The following is an 18070-nucleotide window of genomic DNA, read 5'->3' as shown; positions in this document are numbered from 1 at the left end:
CTTCAGCCACCAGATGCAAAGAACTGACTCACTAGAAAAGACCCTGATGCTGGGAAGGACTGAGGCAGGAGGAGAAGGGGACGATAGAAGATGAGATGGTTGGATGGCATCACCGACTGGATGGACATGAGTTTGAGCAAGCTCTGGGAGTTGGTGATGGACAGGGAAGCCTGATATGCTGCAGTCTGTGGGATTGAAAACAGTCAGACACGACTTAGCGACTGAATAACCACCACACAAAGGGGGACTGTAGTGATGCTGTTTGGCTTTGCTCAGTTTAAGTGAGAGAAGCAGAAAGGATTCTGGTACCTCAAATCCCTGCCCATATCTTAGACGGCAAGAGTGAGGCAGTGGTGAAGGCACAGGGCTGGGAGTCGGTTTCCTTGACTCCAACTCCCTGCTGGTGTGAGATTCTTTCCTGCTTGAAAGTAAATTCCATGAGAGTGAGGATTTTGTTTCATTCGCCTCTAGAAGGGTGCCTGGCACATGCTTGGCACCATGTGAATATTTGCCGAATGACTGGCAAACCGAATGTGTGATCTGGGGACATCATGAACTTGAACTATGGGCCTCAGTCTTCCTCCCAATAAAATGAGTATAAAATGATTACCCTACTTTCCTCAGAGGACTGCCATAATGAGAACATGGGCTCATGAAAATGCTTATATGACATAATGAGACACATTTGCTATTTCCTCTGTTTCTGGCTGGCAGGAGAGACCACTTCAGATTCTACACAGGAAGGGCCAAGGCCCAGCCATGCCGTGCCTCTCTCCCATCCTCAACTTGTTTCTGGTTGCATCAAACCAGCCTAGAAGGAAGCCCCCAAATGATGACTCAGATTTCATTTCTCTTTTGCACAAGCGTAGAGGGAAGTTATACTACCTTGCATTGTCCCGGCCATGCGACTTCAAGAAATTCATGTCTCGGTATCGGGAGAGAAATGCCACCAGCTGGTCATTTGTCCTGTGGAAGCAAACCAAAAGGAAAGTCAGAGCCCTCCAGAGACTGTGGACACTTGTGACTGGCTCCCTTCTTTGTCATAGCAACCACATCCCCTCCTTCATTAATACCTTGCAGATGCATGAGGCATCTACATTCATGTACTTCCATCACTGAGTTTACCAAAGTATGCTAAAATGGACTGTTGGTATGTTTGTCTCCTACACACTCCCATATGCTGCGAACTCCTTGAGAATTAGCATAGTGTCTTACCTGTTTTGGAATCCCCAGGGCCCAACACTGGGATCAGCAAACAGTAAGACATCAGTGAATATCTTGGTGGCAGGTACAGAGTAACCTCAGGGCCTTTGCACTCACTGTGCCTGGCTACGGTTTTTCCGTAGATGTGAGAGTTGGACTATAAAGAAAGCTGAGCACCAAAGAATTGATGCTTTTGAACGGCGGCGTTGGAGAAGACTTTAGAGAGTCCCTTGGACTGCAAGGAAATCCAACCAGTCCATCCTAAAGGAAATCAGTCCTGAATATTCATTGGAAGGACTGATGCTGAAGCTGAAACTCCAATACTTTGGCCACCTGATGCAAAGAGTTGACTCACTGGAAAAGACCCTGATGCTGGGAAAGACTGAAGGCAAGAGGAGAAGGGGACGACAGAGGATGAGATGGTGGATGGCATCACCGACTCAATGGACATGAGTCTGAGTAAACTCCGGGAGTTGGTGATGGACAGGGAGGCCTAGCGTGCTGCAGTCCATGGGGCTGCAAAGAGTCAGACACGACTGAGTGACTGAACTGAACTGAACTGTGCCTGGGAAATTCTGCCCCATATCTTTCTGTGTCTGCTCTTGTCATCAGATTTCTTTTCAAATGTCACCTCATCAGAAAGGCTGTTTTTAGCCCCCCAACCTAAAGCAGCACCCACTCCCCTTCACTTAACATATCACTCTACTTACATACGATCTCATCACCATCTGAAAGGCCTAAATTTACATTAGGATGTAAGCTCCATGAGGACACAACCAAATCAAACTTGCTCATCACTGGCACATAGTAGGAGGTGCAGTAATCATAGTAGGAGGTACAGTGATGTTCGCTGGATGAGTGGATGACTAAAGGTAAGATGAGTTTACAGGGATGCCTTCAAAGGCACTTTGAGAAACGAATGCATCAATGAATGAATGAATGCTAAATCCTCCCTAACCCCTGGGCTACTGACTGAGATAGCTTTAAGAAATATGAAGTGCAATACAAACAGGTGACATCGTTCCCAGCATTGTTATCCCAAATTTATCGCCATCAATCTCAGCACTAGCAGTGTAGTCACAGCTAATCAGCTTGTGCATACATCTGTGACAGTATTTTAAAAGGCAGTCACACAGGTCTCCATCTGCCAGAAACGCAGTCGCCTCTTAACGCTGAATAAACCCAAACAGGTAAATGGTGCTGAAGTGACAGCTCCTTTGTCATCAGGCTTCTCTGCTGGGGGGGTTTTACTTAGAAAGAAAGGGTTAACTATCATTTCAAATTGGGAGAATAGGTGAAGGTGCATCTCTGGGAAGAAAAAGGAGGCTAGAACTTTGTGGGGGGTAGGGGGCAAGGTGCCTCAGAAAGCGATGCCTGAACTCTGGAAGCAGAAAGGGTTGGAGATAGATCTCAGCTCCAGTCCTGATCTAGTTGTGTGTCTTAGGGTAAGCCACTCAACCTCCGAGTGACAGCCTTCACCTGGCTGCCCTGCACAAAGTAGGTATACATACTGATGGATAACTGGTTGCATGAAGGGCATACAGTAGGTGCACAATAAATGCAAAGTGCTCTGCTCTTGGCCTCTCACCAGCCGGGAGGGGGCCGCTCCCAGCCATCCCTCCCTCTCATTTCCCTGCATCACCCGAAGTCGCGCCACTCTAAGCCCCTGCTCTCGGATTGGCTAACTCTTGTTGACCAACTCAATTCCAGCGGAGGGGGACAGAGCAGTTAAGAGATGCTGCAGCAGAACCCAGCACTGCTGACAGCCCATCCTAGTACAGAAATCAACCACTTCAAAAACTGGCTGTTCTAGTGGCTGCCGGACGCCAGAAAATCCCTGTGTGTCTGCAACAAGGTAAATCCACACGGGCGTAAAGGCAGACAGCTTTAGCCCTGCGGATATGCACAGGGGTGAAGCCTGGGGATGCAGACAAAGGCCAAGCCCACGTGTCTGTGCCCACGTGGAGCATCTCCGCAGGCGGGCAGGGTGAAGCCCAGGCGTGCCTAACGCCCAGTGATGGAGATCGGTGGGCAGAGGGCTTCCTGAAGGTGCTGGAGAGGTGGAAACTAAACCAGCCTGGAAAGGAAATTAAGCAACCTCTCTTTCCAAATCACAGAGGCGCGTTCCAGCTCCGTGGCTTAGCGGTGCCTATTTACCAACCCCCTCGCCACTCTCCGCGACAGTTCATTATTGTCCTCCCGATGAATACAGGGACAAGTTAACCTCTGAATGGGTCCCTGGCAGCAGGAATAATAAACAGGGGCCTCTCAGCGGTCTCGGTGGGAGGATTGGAGGGGCCGGGCCGGGGCTCCCGGCCCCCCTCTCGCGAAGCCTCAGGCCTCCCAGGGTCAGCGGCTGCGGCTCCATTTGGCAGCCCCAGAAAGCGCCTTTCAGGGCCCCGAGCTGGGGCCATTTTCACATTTACCGCTTCACCGCGTCCCCATCTGACAAGGATGAATAGGCATTTAGCGAATTTACTTAGCGATGCTTCCACATGAAATCGTCTAAAAAGATGACATCTTCGGGGAGGGAGGGCGGATGGGGAGGGGGCTGCGGATTCCGGGCCCAGAACTTGTGGGTAAAGCCGATTTTCAAAGCACAGCGCTGGGTCCTGGCTTGGCTAGACACGAAGGTTACCCGGCCACCGCCCCCTCCTTAGGTGAAGAGCCTGCCCTGCATGCTAAATAAAACCCGTGGCCTGAGCCCTTCTGCAGGGACCAGGTTTCCCTATTGTGGCTTTCAGACACCTGTTGATACTTGCATACGTAATATTTAGTTCCCGCTGGATAATTAACAGCTTGGGATTTGCTGTCATTTTACCCAGTCTCCGGCTCTCTCCCCTTCACAAGCATTTCTCACTTCTCCTTTCTGGTGTAGTCATTTGCCAAATGGTTAGTGCAGCTCATCAACATGTGGCTGTCTCCTCCCCAATTTCTTTCTACCTTTTGGAAGCACATCTCGCATTCGTGGTGGGGACCCTGGGGCCCATCACTATAGCTTTTGGAGCTACTGGGACATCTTCATGGAAATATGTAACTAAATATATATGACAAATAATTTATTTTAATAAATACATTTGTTTTAATGTAAACGAACCTATTGGAACCATCTAGAAACCTCACTTGAAAAGAATAAATAAACACATGAATAGTAAAATAAGCTCCTGAAGCACCACCATTTATGGAATGTCCACCATGACCTGGGCCCCCAAGGCAGACTTTTGCTACAATTTATTACGTTTAATGGTCACAAAAGAGTCTCTAAAATGTGTTTCATTCTCATTTTATAGATGGGCAATTGAGACTCAAAGAAAACGCCCATTTACTGAACAGTGCAGAACTAGGATTAGAACCTGGTTCCAAATGCAAAGTTCCAGCTCTTTGCTATTCGATGGCATCTACAAATGAATGGATGGATGAATGAATGAATTAGTGCATGAATGAGGGAACGAATCCCATCTCAGCACAAGAGAAAACACAAGTGTTCCAAAGCCTCCTCATTCAGAGCCTAGTCTTGGGACCAGCAACATCAGCCCACCGCTGTTACACATGCCCTACCTCAGCTCCACCCAAGACCTACTGAGTTAAAAGGTACCTTTTAACAGACTCCCAGGTGATGTGTGTGCCCTTTAAAGTTTAGGAAGCGCTGTTTTAAGCCAAGCATGAATATTGGTAGTTAATTCTCTTCCTCTTCCCTTTATCTTCTCCCCATGGTCTCTTCTTGAGAGCCCAGACTTCAGGCAAGTTACTTTCATCTCCATAAGCCTCAGGTGTTGGGAGTATTAAATAAAATAAAGCATGTAAGACGCGCGCGGTAGCATCCAGCCCACATAAGCCTTTTGATAAAGGTTAACTGCTGTTTAATAGTATTATTACTGCCATCGTGAGCATCAGAAGCTTAAGACATTTTGAGCTGGGGATAGCAGTAGAAGAACCAACCTGAATTGAATCTGGAAGGCTTTCTGAGCATCATACCCATGGATGTTCTGCAGAGCATGGTTTGGGAAATGCCCCACAGGAGGGAACCTGTCTACAGTCTCCCGGCTGGTGGCAGAGTTAGGAACTGGCTCCCAGAGGTCACCACACCATCCTGTGTGTCTGATGTGCATATGGTTCTGGGTGTGAAGACACACAGGAGGAAGTGGTATAGCTGTCAGGTCCACGGGCGCCCAGCCCAGTCCCAGGCCAGCCTGTCTGCTGGCAGCATGTGGCAGGGTCAGGAGGGGATGGGGCCTGCCCTGCCTCACTTGGAAGGAGCCCAACACCGAGCTAACTGCCCTCCTCCGGGCCCCTCCTACCCACCGCTCTGTACCCGGCACCACTCTCCCGATACAGATGCTAAGCTCCTCCCACCAGCTGCTCATGGCTGCTGGTGAGGCTGAGGGTGCCAAGGCAAAGCTCAGCGCAGAGTATCATGAATGTCAGGATTCAGGGTTTCAAGCCACTGATGCTGCCAGCTATGCCCAGACCCCAGAGGGCACTGGATTTAGCCCTCCTGTTTGCAGTGGGTGGGCCATTTGGGGAGCAGAAATGTGGTGAGGGGCAGTGGATGGAGGCCTGTGGAACAGAGCAAGCTGAGGACTGAGGCCCCTTCAGTCTGAGCTCAGAATATACTACATTATTTCCCCAACTTCTTCCACGAGTGTATCATCTGCACAGTTATTTCCTATGACTGTTCAATTTAAATACCACCTTAGCATTACTGTATGCAACCATATTTGTGGTAGTGGATGTACCTTTTTATTTTAATATTTAAAATATTTAAATTTTATTTTATAGTTTAAATTTACTTTAAATTTTAAATTGTGGCAAAACACAAGAAACAAAATTTGCCATCTTAACCATTTTCGGTTTGTACAGTTGGGTTGTCAAGAACTTTCATGCTGCTGCGCAAACATCACCACCATCCATCTCCAAACTCTTTTCATCTGTCAGAACTGAAACTGAATCCATTAAACAACAGCTCCCCACTTCCCCCTCTGCCCCTGGCCACCATCCTTCTACTTTCTGTCTCTGTGAATATTCAGAGTGGTCAGACTCTAGGACCTCACGTAAATGGGATCATACAGTATTTACCTTTGGTGACTGACTTCTTTCACACAGCATAGTGTCCTCAAGGTTCATCCATGTGGTTACATGGGTCAGAATTTCTATTCTTTATGAGGCTAAATAATATTCCATTCAGATGTACTATTTTTATGTTTTCTCCTAATATATGAAAAGCAATAATGATGCCTTGTCTGAATTCTTCCTGCAACTGGGCCACTAAAGGCATATGGAGAGTGGTCATCTGTCCCGGGGTGCCCAGAACTGAGGGAGTGCCCAGGACACAGAATTTTTCATTTTATTTTATTTTTTTAGAATTTTTCATTTTAAAATCAGACAGTTCTGGGCAAATCAAGACAAGTTTGTGACCCCAGGCACATGGCTCTGCCGAGGGCTGAGTGACCCTAGGAGAAATGTCATCCACCATCCTCCTATGAGGAGCTCAGGAGTCCAGAAAACCACGGTCGTGGGAAGGTTAATTGTAACCAGTTCCTGCGCTTTTAAAATTATAACCATGAAACTTAGGCTACAGTAAGATAGAGACGGAAATAACAGCAGAGGTAATAACAGCATCTAACACTTTGCTTCGTCACTCAGTCGTGTCCGACCCTTTTGCAACCCCATGGACTGTAGCCCGCCAGGCTCCTCTGTCCGTGGGATTCTCTAAGGCAAGGATACTGCAGTGGATTGCCATGCCCTCCTCCAGGATCTAACACTTGGGTGCCTACCGTGTGGATCAGACACTGTTCTAAGCACTTTGCACCTATTAACCTACTTATGGCTCATGATGACCCTATGAAGTAGATGCTGTAGTGTTTACATGTATTTTTAATGCAGAGATGGGAACATGCACGTACGTGACTTTTTGATGTAATGATGTGTCATGCTCTGTCTAATCAACACACACAGGAAGACTTCATTCTCTCAGTGGCTGAACAGACTCCTATGGAAGGGGCATGGCCAACCCCCTAGTGAGGGACACTTAGGTTGTTTTCTCACCCACCTCCCCTCATACAGGTATTGCTCCTACGAACGTCGTCACACACTTATCTTTCCACTTGTGGGTAAGATTCTGCAGGATTAAATCCCCAGATGTGGAACTGTTCATGAGGGCATGGCTGGCACTCACATCATTACATAGGAACTGAGCCAGCTGCCACCAGTGATGCGGAGGAAGAAGGAAATTTTGAAGAGATGGAGCAGGGGAGGCTGGTGGGCTTCTTCAGCAGGCTGGCCAGGTTTCCCCAAGGTACCAACAACCAGTGGGACCCAAATGAACCTTTTGTCAAGCAGCAAGAGGTGTGTGTGTGGGGGGGGGGTGCAGAAAATCCCATAGCCCTGGCATTTTCAATGGGCACCTTGAACAGTGCTTTTCAGGAGGCTGGCGAGAGTCATGAGGCCAGCAGGCATTGGGTCTAATTCTGTTCTGTTCCTCCAGGACCCGACACACAGTAGGTACTCAAGAGTTATCCACTGGCATGTTTAACAAGCACCCAAGGGGAGCACCAGCCATCAAGGCTCACAGATGCAGCTGCCGAGCCCAGCACAGTGCCTGCCCCCCAGGAAGGGCTTTGCCCACAGAGGCAGGCAGCACGATGTTCACTCTGTGCCTTTACCTGTTCTGTTCCCCCTGCCAGGAATGCTGTTCCCTATGTCTCTGATCTGGGGGAGATGCTGGGCAGTGAGAAAACACTTCCTAATAGCAATGCAGAAAACATGCCTTTGTTGCCTGGAACATGCTAAGTGTTCCTCCTCCTCCTTTTTTCCACAGTAGCCCCATCAAGCAGGTACTAGTTTATATGTGAATAAAGTGGGACACACAGATTTAACAGTTTGGCCAAAGGCTTAAAAGAGGTGAGGCAGAGGCTCAGACCTCACCACCCAAGTCCAGAAGGCAGACTCATTTCAACCCCATTTTCCTGTGGTAAATAGGCTGCAGAAATGTGCTCCATTTATTTATAAAGAGCCAGGAAACCTCAACCACCTTCTGAAGCCCCCTACTTCATTCCAAGGGGACCTCTGCCACTCATAACGTTGCACATCAGGAGTTGACACAGATAAAGCCGTCTGTCCAGGGTGTGGGCCTTTCTGAGGCTCTTGTCTACAATCTGAGCCCAGCCACCTGATCCTTCTCACTGCACTCCATCTCAAGAATGGATTTAGACCCTTTTATCCATCAGGCTTATTTCTTTGGGGGTGGAGGAGAGATACTGCCATTACTCTCCTCGACTTTCCAGATGGTTCACGCTTGAGCCTTACTGAATCTTCTTGCCCACTAGGAAATCTCTCAGCAAGGCTAGAACTCCAGGACAACAAGAGGAAAGGCCAAGTTCAGGGTTCTCTGAAGAGGTAAGGGCAAAGGCAGCTGGAGATAAGAAAAGGCGACCCCCGATTTGATTGCAGTGGGTTTCCACTGCAAAGACACGAGTGCTGGAGTTCCCTGGGGGTACAGTGGATAAGAATCTGCCTGCCCCTGTAAGGGACACAGGTTCGATCCTTGGTCCGGGAAGATCCCACATGCTACAGAGCAACTAAGCCTGTGTGCCACAACTACTGAGCCCATGCTTTAGAGCCCACGATTGAACACTATGAAGCCAACACTACTGTACCCACACCATGGACCCCACAACGAGAGAAGCCACCACGACTAGTAGCCCACACACCGCAACTATAGAGGAGCCACTGCTCTCCGTAACTAGAGAAAGCCTGAGTGTAGCAACAAAGACCCAGTGCAAACAAAAATAAATAAATACATTTTTAGAATTAAAGAAAAAACAATTTTTTAAAAGACCTGGGGATACAGGAAAGCTAGATGCTGGAATCTTCCTGGATCCCATGAGCATAATTCCAGCTACAGCTGAGCACCCGAGGAAAAGTGAACTGGATAAAATGCCGCCCCAGCTCCCAAACTCCTCTCTAATCTATCCTCAGGGAAGCAGTTGTAAGATGTAAAACATAAGCCTATCACACCCTTTCTTCTACTTAACATCCTCCGTGGTGCTCCATCTCCTGCAGGGCAGTGTCTCAGCTCCTCAGCGAGGCTGCAAAGTGGGTCATGGGCTGGCCCTGTCCTTTCAGTCTTCGGGATAACCTGAAGTTCTATAAATGTTCGGTGCTCTTGCATGGCTCTAAGACTTTGCAAGTTCTGTTTGCTCTCCTGGGAAACACAATGTCCCACTTTGGCAGGTTAGATGCCAGAGCCCTGGAACTGCAGTGGGTCAGACGGCCATGGTCCCTGTTGTCTAGTAGGGACAGCGGGGGAGGTCGACAAAGAGGGAGATTCTTGGGATGGGGGAAAACACCAGGTGGACTAAAGCACAATGGCACCAGGGGACAACTCTTCTCCTCCACACGGCCAGACAGCAAACTAGATAACCACCTGGATAATAAAACCCAATTGCCTTTAATTGGATTTATCTTTGTTACTGGCGAAAATCATGCAGAATTAAAACATGCTCATTGCATTTGCAGGAACTGGCAAGCCATTTCTTAAACACTTTCACAGAACATTTCTAAGACACACATTTTTCATTTTAAGCACACATCAGCCATTCTAACAGGCAGTTTATCTGACATCCCATCAGTGGGAACTCTTAACACGTCAACTCTTTCTCCAGATGGCTGTAATGGAAAGGTAACTGACAAGAATCAGCACCCAGAGGCCAAGTCTGATCCAAGAATGCTGCTGGAATCACGAACGAAGAAGTGAATCACCATTCAGCTCTGTGTGTGTGTGTGTGTGTGTGTGTGTGTGTGTAGTCTATTTGATTGTATCTTAACTCTGAAATCTGGTTTTCCTCATATGCCACGAGACATCTCAAATGAGCAGAACATTTGCTTAACTAAATTCTGCATCCCTTTATAATGACTGGTTATAGCCAGTTATTTGATTTGGTTTTGAGGAGGACAAGACAAGGCCTCCTTGGGAGGGCATCAAAAGATTGAATCTTAAAAATAAAGGTCATGTAAGTAGGAAAGCCAAAACTTGGCTGCAAAGAAATCTGTTTTTGGAAAAGCACCTCGTAGAAATTTCTCTCTGATGTTTGCCACTTTCTTGCCATTGGATTTTAAGTAGGTTCTCTGAGTCTTAGTTTTCTAATCTGCAAAATGGGCATGACAATGGTCTCTGAGTTGCCTATGTGTTGGGGGTATGATGCCCCTAATGCCTGGCCCCCAGGAATGTTCAGTGAATGGAAGTTTTCAAGTCCCTATATCCTTGGCTTAGAAATGCTGGAGGAAAGGCATTCCCACTCCTTATCAATCTTTCATTAAAGTGTGAACTTTTAAATCTTGCTTGCTTTTATTCCTATCAGTAACATAAGTGACATATGTTCTGGTTCCTTGATGGTATGCTAGCTGAGGACACGAACTTTGTCTGATCCATCTCTATTTCATCAGTGTCCAGCACAGACCTGAAACAGGCCAGGTTCTAGCAGCCACATGCCTCTTTCTCTTTGGGTCCTCATGCCTGTTTCAGAGTGGCTGACAGAACCTGCCCTGCACACGTGCTGCATTCCAGAATGAGGGCCCATCCATACTGTCCCTATGCTAGGGACACCCTCCTTACATCTTTGCTTGGTCAACTCATGCTTACTTTTGCAAGAATCAGTTCAGTGTCAGTTCAAGCGGCAAGGACTAGGGTATAAATTAAAGGGTTCTGTAGTGCAGTGGTAAAGAATCCACCTGCCAGTGCAGGAGATGCAGGAGCCATGGGCTGGATCCCTGGGTTGGGAAGATCCCTTGGAGTTGGAAATGGCAACCTACTCCAGTGTTCTTGCCTGGAGAATCCCATGGACAGAGGAGCCTGGTGGGCTACAGTCCACAGGGTTGCAAAGAGTCAGACACGACTGAACATGCAAGTATAAGATAAAGATAAGAGAGCATTAATTAGCATTAAACCAAATTAAGCTCAAGGCATGTTGACTTAGCTCCCTGGGTGTTAGTTGCTCAGTCATGTCCAATTTTTTGCAACCCCATGGACTGTAGCCCACCAGGCTCCTCGGTCTATGGGATTCTCCAGGCAAGAATACTACAGTGGATTGTCATTCCCTCTGCCGGAGGATCTTCCCGACCCAGGGATTGAACCCTGGTCTCCTGCATTGCAGGCGGATTCTTTACCATTTGAGCTACAGGGAAGTCTAATTAAACTCTTGGTAAGTTCAACTTGCCCTCTGTGTGTATGGCTAAAAACAGGTTATTTTATACCATTTCACACTCTCCTGGTTCAAATGATGGTAACGACCTATGGTAGTAATTGATCCATTTCAATTCAGTGGACAGGTGTCTCCAGTGTACCAACACTAACACATCAGTATTTGAAGTGGTGGTTAAAATAATGCAGACAGACGGAGGTCTAAGCTCTGGTTACACCAGTTGTGAGCTGTGTGGCCTTTGGCAGGTCATTTCATCTATTTGAAGTTCAGTTTCCTCATCTTTAAAACTGAGGATGATAACAATGCTGATGTTGTACTATGTACAATGTATGTAATTATATGTACAATGTATGTAATTGAACAGTGTATGTCCATTGTTATACGTAGTGTGGCTATGAAGAGTAAATGAAATCAGAGGGCATACAGTTGCTTGCCACTGAACAATCCTGATGATACAGAAACTGGTTTCAGAAGTGAGGTGATGACTGGTGGGCAGGGGAGAGCAACAGGGATCCCTCTAGACTGGGTAGCTTAGTCCCCAGAAGGTGAAAATGTTAGCGATCATTATTGTTGTTGTTATTACTATTGCTTCTAGGACTAAAGTCTGTTCTGTTGCGGGTGGAATACAAAATGCATATCATCTCCCAGAATTTCAGGGCTCGGCAGTTCAGATTTCAGCCCTGGGGCGAGACTTAGCTCAGAGGACAGATGACTGTCCCTGAGCACGCTGGCAGCCTGCCAGGCTCACTAGTCTGTATTGGAACAAAGCCAAGATGCAACCCAGAAGAGAAGCCCCATGCCCCTCCACGGAAAGACAAAGGCTGTAGTCACTCCTGCAAATTTTAAGCAGACATAGATTCTTGGCTCATGAAAGATTCTGAAGGATCAGGAAATGCTGCACCCAGTGTATTCATTTCTTTTTTCTTCTCAAAGCAAAGTTTAATTTAAATAAGAAATATAAAGCTAAGTAAAATCACAAAATATACTTAAATATCCTTACTGAACTTTACCAAAATACGCATTTCAAAGTTTATATCTGATAATTCTCCCATCTAAAAAAAAATACTCATTTCTGAGAAACTACTCTAATTTGTTTTCATTTAATCTTTTAAAAGGTTGGTTATGCAGAGCCTGCTATGTGCCAGCTACTCAAGCAAATGGGTGACTTGTTCTGGTCAATGAACTATGCACGCATGCATCAATCATATCATATCATATCACACTCACATAGGCCAGCATTGAAAGACCATTGTTTAAGCAGACAGCAGATGTGAATTCCACGTCCAGCGCTATCTGTTCTGCTTCCATCCTTGAAGTTGATCTAAATAAACCTGTAATGACTCTGCACCCACATCTTCAGACTCATGAACATGACCTGGCCCAAAAGTCATACACATCACTCCTACCCAGTGTATTCTTTACCCACAGACTTCCAAGGCTGTCTGTGTTATTTCAGAGGGCTGATGAAAACGTAAGAAAGAAATTAGGCTGTCTAAACAGAGGACATAGGCTCTGTTTAGACATTTGGCAATTTTTGGAGGCAGAAAACTTCGGAAATGTTTTAAAAGAGATGCTATCATATAGATCAGTGGTTCTCAAGCTGCGTCTGGGGCATCCCTGGGCTCTGCTGGGCTGGTGGGGCCTCACTCGAGGTTCTTCGGAGAGGGGGCACTGCCAGCTCTGTTGGGGTTTTAAGTGAAGTTTGGTTGAGAAAAGAAGATGTAGTAGCTTAAAAAGAAATGTTCAGACATCATTAAGGAAGATAGCCGGTTCAGATTCCATTTTTTTTTGGTGGGAAGGAGGTGGGTGGATTAGAGGACCCGACTAAACCTCAGTAGCAGGACTGACTGGGCTCTGCCCCCACTGACCGTCAGACCTTGGGCAGATACAGTGCTCTGAGCTGCTCTCTTGTCTTCTAAACAACGGACTCACCGTAGGACATGTTTCCTAGAGTTGCTCTGAGGATAAAAGGGCTGATGCACTTAGACTAAGTGCTTAGCCTGGGTACACGGTACATAGTGAACACTCAGTGGGTGCACGGTACACAGTAAGCACTTAATGGATGCATGGTACACAGCAAACACTTCATAAGTATTAGCTGGGTAACTTACTGGGAATGTAATTAGGTTTCCTTTTTCCTTCCCTCCTTTGTCTCTCCCTCCATCCTTCCCTTCCTTCCTCCTTTTCCTTCAACATTTGCTGAGCATTTCCTTTGCGCTCAGAACTGTGTTGAGTTCTAACTTTAGCAATGAGCTCAGCTTTTTCAAACCACTGGTATCACTTTTAGTTGTATGGTTCCACTCCAGTGGGGATAATGTAAGCCCCGGTTTTATTTGACTATTTGTGACCTCATGCATCCCACTCGTTGGTAAAACGTATTCATTTACAGCTACCTCTGACATGTTTACTAGGGGTTAATGCCTTAGTCCCACTTCCCTTTGGTTCTTATAGTGACCGATACAGTGTTTCTTAACAAAAAAAAATTAACAGATGTCATCTGGGACTATTCTGAAGATTTGTTCACACATGGCTATGCTGGAAAGGTCTAGCACAAGTTCACTGATCATTAATGAACTATTTTCAGTGCTAGGTTCTTGAACATATAAATGGTTTGGATTATAGCAAAGGACCATACTGTAAATTATAAAACAGGAATGTGTGCTCCATGAGAGGAGTTCTCGTGTCTATTTTGTTCACATCACTACATCCCCACTCATCCATTCAGCAGATATTTATGTTAGACCTGCTGTGTGTTGGGTACTGTTCTAGATGCTGGAGACACACAGCAATAGTTTGAGACCACATCCCTGTGAGAACTGATGCCTGGTACCCAGGGTATCCACGGTATGTCCTGGATTAGCTTCCTTCTGTGCATCAGGAATGGTTCTAGTTATGTTCCAGCCTTGCAAGAATCAAGAACATAGTCACTCTGATCATCTTCTGTGTTCTGAGGTTCAGATCAGGAACCCCAGCTGAGAAAGGTTTGGCTGGCACAATGTCTAGCACAAAAAGGTCACTTAATATACACAGGGTCAAAGGCTGAATTAAGTTTCTGAGGCTGTGCCAGGCCTCTGGAATGGAACTGGAAGCTCATGAAGGCTGACACCTGGGCAGGTTTCCAGCTGAGATGAGTCCAGCTGAGTGGCAGCCCGATGCACCATGGTCCTGCAGGGACATCACTCTGCATCCGGTGACTGGTTTAAAGCTTGCCTCTTTGCTTCCTTGCTGTGTGACCTTGTAAGTTACTTTATCTCTCTGTACCTCAGTTTCCTTATCTGACTTGGGCAAAGACTTCATGAGATCACCTGTGTAAAAGGCTCAGCCCAGTGCCTGGCACACAGGAGGTGTTCGGTTATCTCAGAGCTCCTGTTGCTTATTCCCTCTGAAAGAGGGAAAGGATGGCTGGCTGGCTTCCCCAGGCACACCAGTTACAATTCATCAGGGCTTTCCCCAGGGGGACCCATGGCCCTTGGGCTATTTACAAGACCCAAGAGTTCAAGAACAACGTGGCAACAAAACTCTTTGTGGTTGGTTCTCAAAGAACTGAGGTTGGTTGAAAAAGGAAACCCAGATATAGACGCTGAAATCTCTCTTTTCCTACTTTGTCTTCTTATTGTTTCTTCCTTTTCTCTCTTAGTACTTGAACCACATGTGTTAAAAGTCACACTAACACCCAGAAGAATTGAGAACAGGTGTTCAAACAAAACCTATACACAAATATTCATAGCATCATTAGTCACGGAAGGTAAAAAGAGAAAAAAACTCAAATGCTCACTGATAGAAGAACGGGTAAAGCAAATGTGGTCTGTCCACACAGTGGAATATTACTGAGCCATAAAAACAGAACAAGATACTGACACGTGCTCTAACATGGATGGACCTTGTAATCACGATGGTCAGTGAAAGAAACCAGGCACAAAATATCATACATTGTACAATTCCATTTATGTGAAATGTCCAGAATAGGTAAATCTATAGACCGAGCAGATTGGTAATTTCCAGGACTGAGGAGAAGGGGAAATGGAGAGCGGCTGCTTAGTGGGACAGAGTTTTCTTTCAGGACGATTAAAATGTTTGGAATTAGATAGTGACGGTGGCTGCAAGACCTTGAGAATATGCTAAACTCCGCTAATGGTAAATTTGATGATAGATGTATTTTATCACAATAAAAAAGTACCAGTGAACGTGCCAAACTTCTAACTAAAAAACAAGTCATTATAACATAGCTATAATAAGAATTGTGCTTGGTATGTTATATTATAAATATTTAATATACACTGCTCACTAGATCCTTGAACCACTCCAGAAGGTAGGCAGCAAGAGCTGCATTTTACAGGGGAGCAAACTGAGCTTCTCAAAGCTTGTGTGTGTGTGCATGCACATGTGTGGGTGCGTGTGTGCATGTATGTGTGTGCGCGCGCGCATGTGTGTGCGTGTGCGCACATGTGTGTGCGTGCGCATGTGTGTGCGTGCGCATGTGTGTGCATGTGCGCGTGCGTGTGCATGTGTGTGCGTGGGTGTGCGTGTGCGCACACTTGTGTGCCTGCGTATATGTGTGTGCGTGCGCGTGTGTGTGCGTGTGCGCGCATGCATGTGTTCAGTTGTGTCCGACTTTGTTACCCCTTGGACTGTAGCCTACCTGGTTCCTCTGTCCATGGGATTTTCCTGACAAGAATACTGAAATAGGTTCCCATTTTCTTCTCCAGGGCATCTTCCCAACCTGGGGATTGAACCCGTGACTCCTACATTGCAGGCGAATTCTTTACTGCTGAGCTACCAGGCCTTCCCCAAACCTTATCCAATAACAGTGATGATGCTGATAATGGGGATGACAACTCTTGAGGATACAAATCCTGTGTTCTATGAGACTGCTACAGATTGACTCTTATTTTGTCTTCCCAGCAGCAGCATACAGTGGGTGCTGTTATCATCATATAGTTTGCAGATGAAGAAGTACAGAGGGGTTAAATTACTCGTGCAGGTTACACAGTCCTCATTTAACAGGAGAAGGAACTTGTACCTGGCCACCTGACCTCAGTCTCCAAGGGCTTCACCAAGGCCTGGAGGATACAGGGCTGGGTCACGGAAACTGGAGGGAAATTGGCCAGCTACAGTGTCTGCCCTCCAGGCCTCTCTCGTGGAGGTGGGGACAGCTTAGATACCTTATGACATCAGGGGATCACATATGACATTCAATCCTCTCCTGGCTGCAAGGGAGCTGGCATGTGGCTGGACAGCTGTGACATGTTGGCCTGCTGGGCCCCCAGGTGGGACTCCTCTGTACCCGTGCTGGCCCCCCCAGTTAAGGGGAGAACTGGCTAAGCCAATTTCAGGACTTACAAGAACCCACCAAGACTCACTGTTCTTCCGAAATTGACTCTCTGACACTGGAATGTTTTCCATTTTCAAGCTGGAGCGATCTGAAAATTCCCTGAGCCAAAAGAAATAAGTAAAGACAAAAACCTTTCCACTGGTCCTCAATCCAGGAAAAAACCCAGAGATGCTTGTAATAATCATGAAAGTGAAAAACATGCAATAAAGAGTCAGTGATTCTTTCATCACTTGGGAATAAACGGCATCAGGCGCTGCATCCCAGTGGTGTTACATGTTACCACCCATTTGCTCCTTAATCTCTTACTTCAGCAGGACTTACTGAGCTCCTGCAATGTGCCAGGCGGTGCACCTGGACCTGAAGATACAACCTAATTGAAACAGATGTTGTTTCTGCACTTTGTAAAACTGTCAAACTAGTGGATTTACACTATTGGCATCCTATCATCACATTTACACATTGAGTACTTTCTCTGTGTCAGACAAGGCACTTCACAGTTCACAGCTTCATCCTCATGGCAGAGGCTGTGACTGTGATGTGAGGCAGGTGACCGTGATGGTTCCCATTTGACAGATGAGGAAAGGAAAGGATAGGCAACTTGTCACAACCGGTAAACAGGACCGACTGGATTCAGAGTCTGCTGACTTCCCAAATGCACCCTCTAATCCTTCCATAGCCTCAGTCGCAGAAAATTTCTGCCAAATAGAGATGAGGAAGAGGATTTTCGGGTCCAACTCCAAGTTACAGTGTCTCTCTAGGAAAACCAGTGGCCTGGAGACTAAGAAAACCATTGTGGTGTAGAAAAGCACAGTAGAGTGAGAAAATAAATGTAATGAAGCAACAGGGGGACCAGCCTGATGGAAAGTAATTACCTGAGTTGTAATGTACATATCCACTAGCAGAAATGTTAGCTATTGTATTTCCCCTCCTCCAGCAGTTTGGTATAGAAGTTTTATTCCTTCTTTTTTTTTTTTTCTCCCCACTGCCAAGCAATTGATTAGGAGCTAAAGCAATCTCATCATGGCACTTTCCAATAAAAAACTTTTCACAGGTAACCTGTTGCATTTAGTATAAACTAGGCCCTTCCCTAGTAGCTCAGGTGGCAAAGAATCTGCCTGCAATGTGGGAGACCTGGGTTCAATCCCTAGGTTGGCAAGATCACCTGGAGAAGGGAAAGGCTACCCGCTCCAGTATTCTGGCCTGGAGAATTCCGTGTATTGTATAGTTCATGGGGTCACAGAGAGTCAGACACAACAGAGCGACTTTCACTTTCACTTTCAGGCTTCTTAACATGCCTTTTATGGTCCCACAGCCAGCCTACTTCTCCAACCTTATT

The 18070-nt window shown here is 46.5% G+C and overlaps 1 protein-coding gene across 1 annotated transcript in view; it reads right to left on the bottom strand.

Moving 5' to 3' along the window:
* Window positions 1-18070, bottom strand: part of XYLT1 (xylosyltransferase 1) — a 341704-nt gene that overhangs the window by 52335 nt on the left and 271299 nt on the right. Inside the window, exon 6 of the mRNA XM_020904963.2 lies at window positions 886-966. Within this exon, the coding sequence (XP_020760622.2) occupies window positions 886-966 (81 nt within the window). The remainder of the gene's footprint in view (window positions 1-885; window positions 967-18070) is intronic.

The sequence above is a fragment of the Odocoileus virginianus genome, chromosome 33, assembly GCF_023699985.2.
Source record: "Odocoileus virginianus isolate 20LAN1187 ecotype Illinois chromosome 33, Ovbor_1.2, whole genome shotgun sequence".
NCBI lineage: Eukaryota > Metazoa > Chordata > Mammalia > Artiodactyla > Cervidae > Odocoileus > Odocoileus virginianus.
The sequence above is the reverse complement of the archived record's forward strand: the minus strand, read 5'-3'. Positions and strand labels throughout refer to the sequence as shown.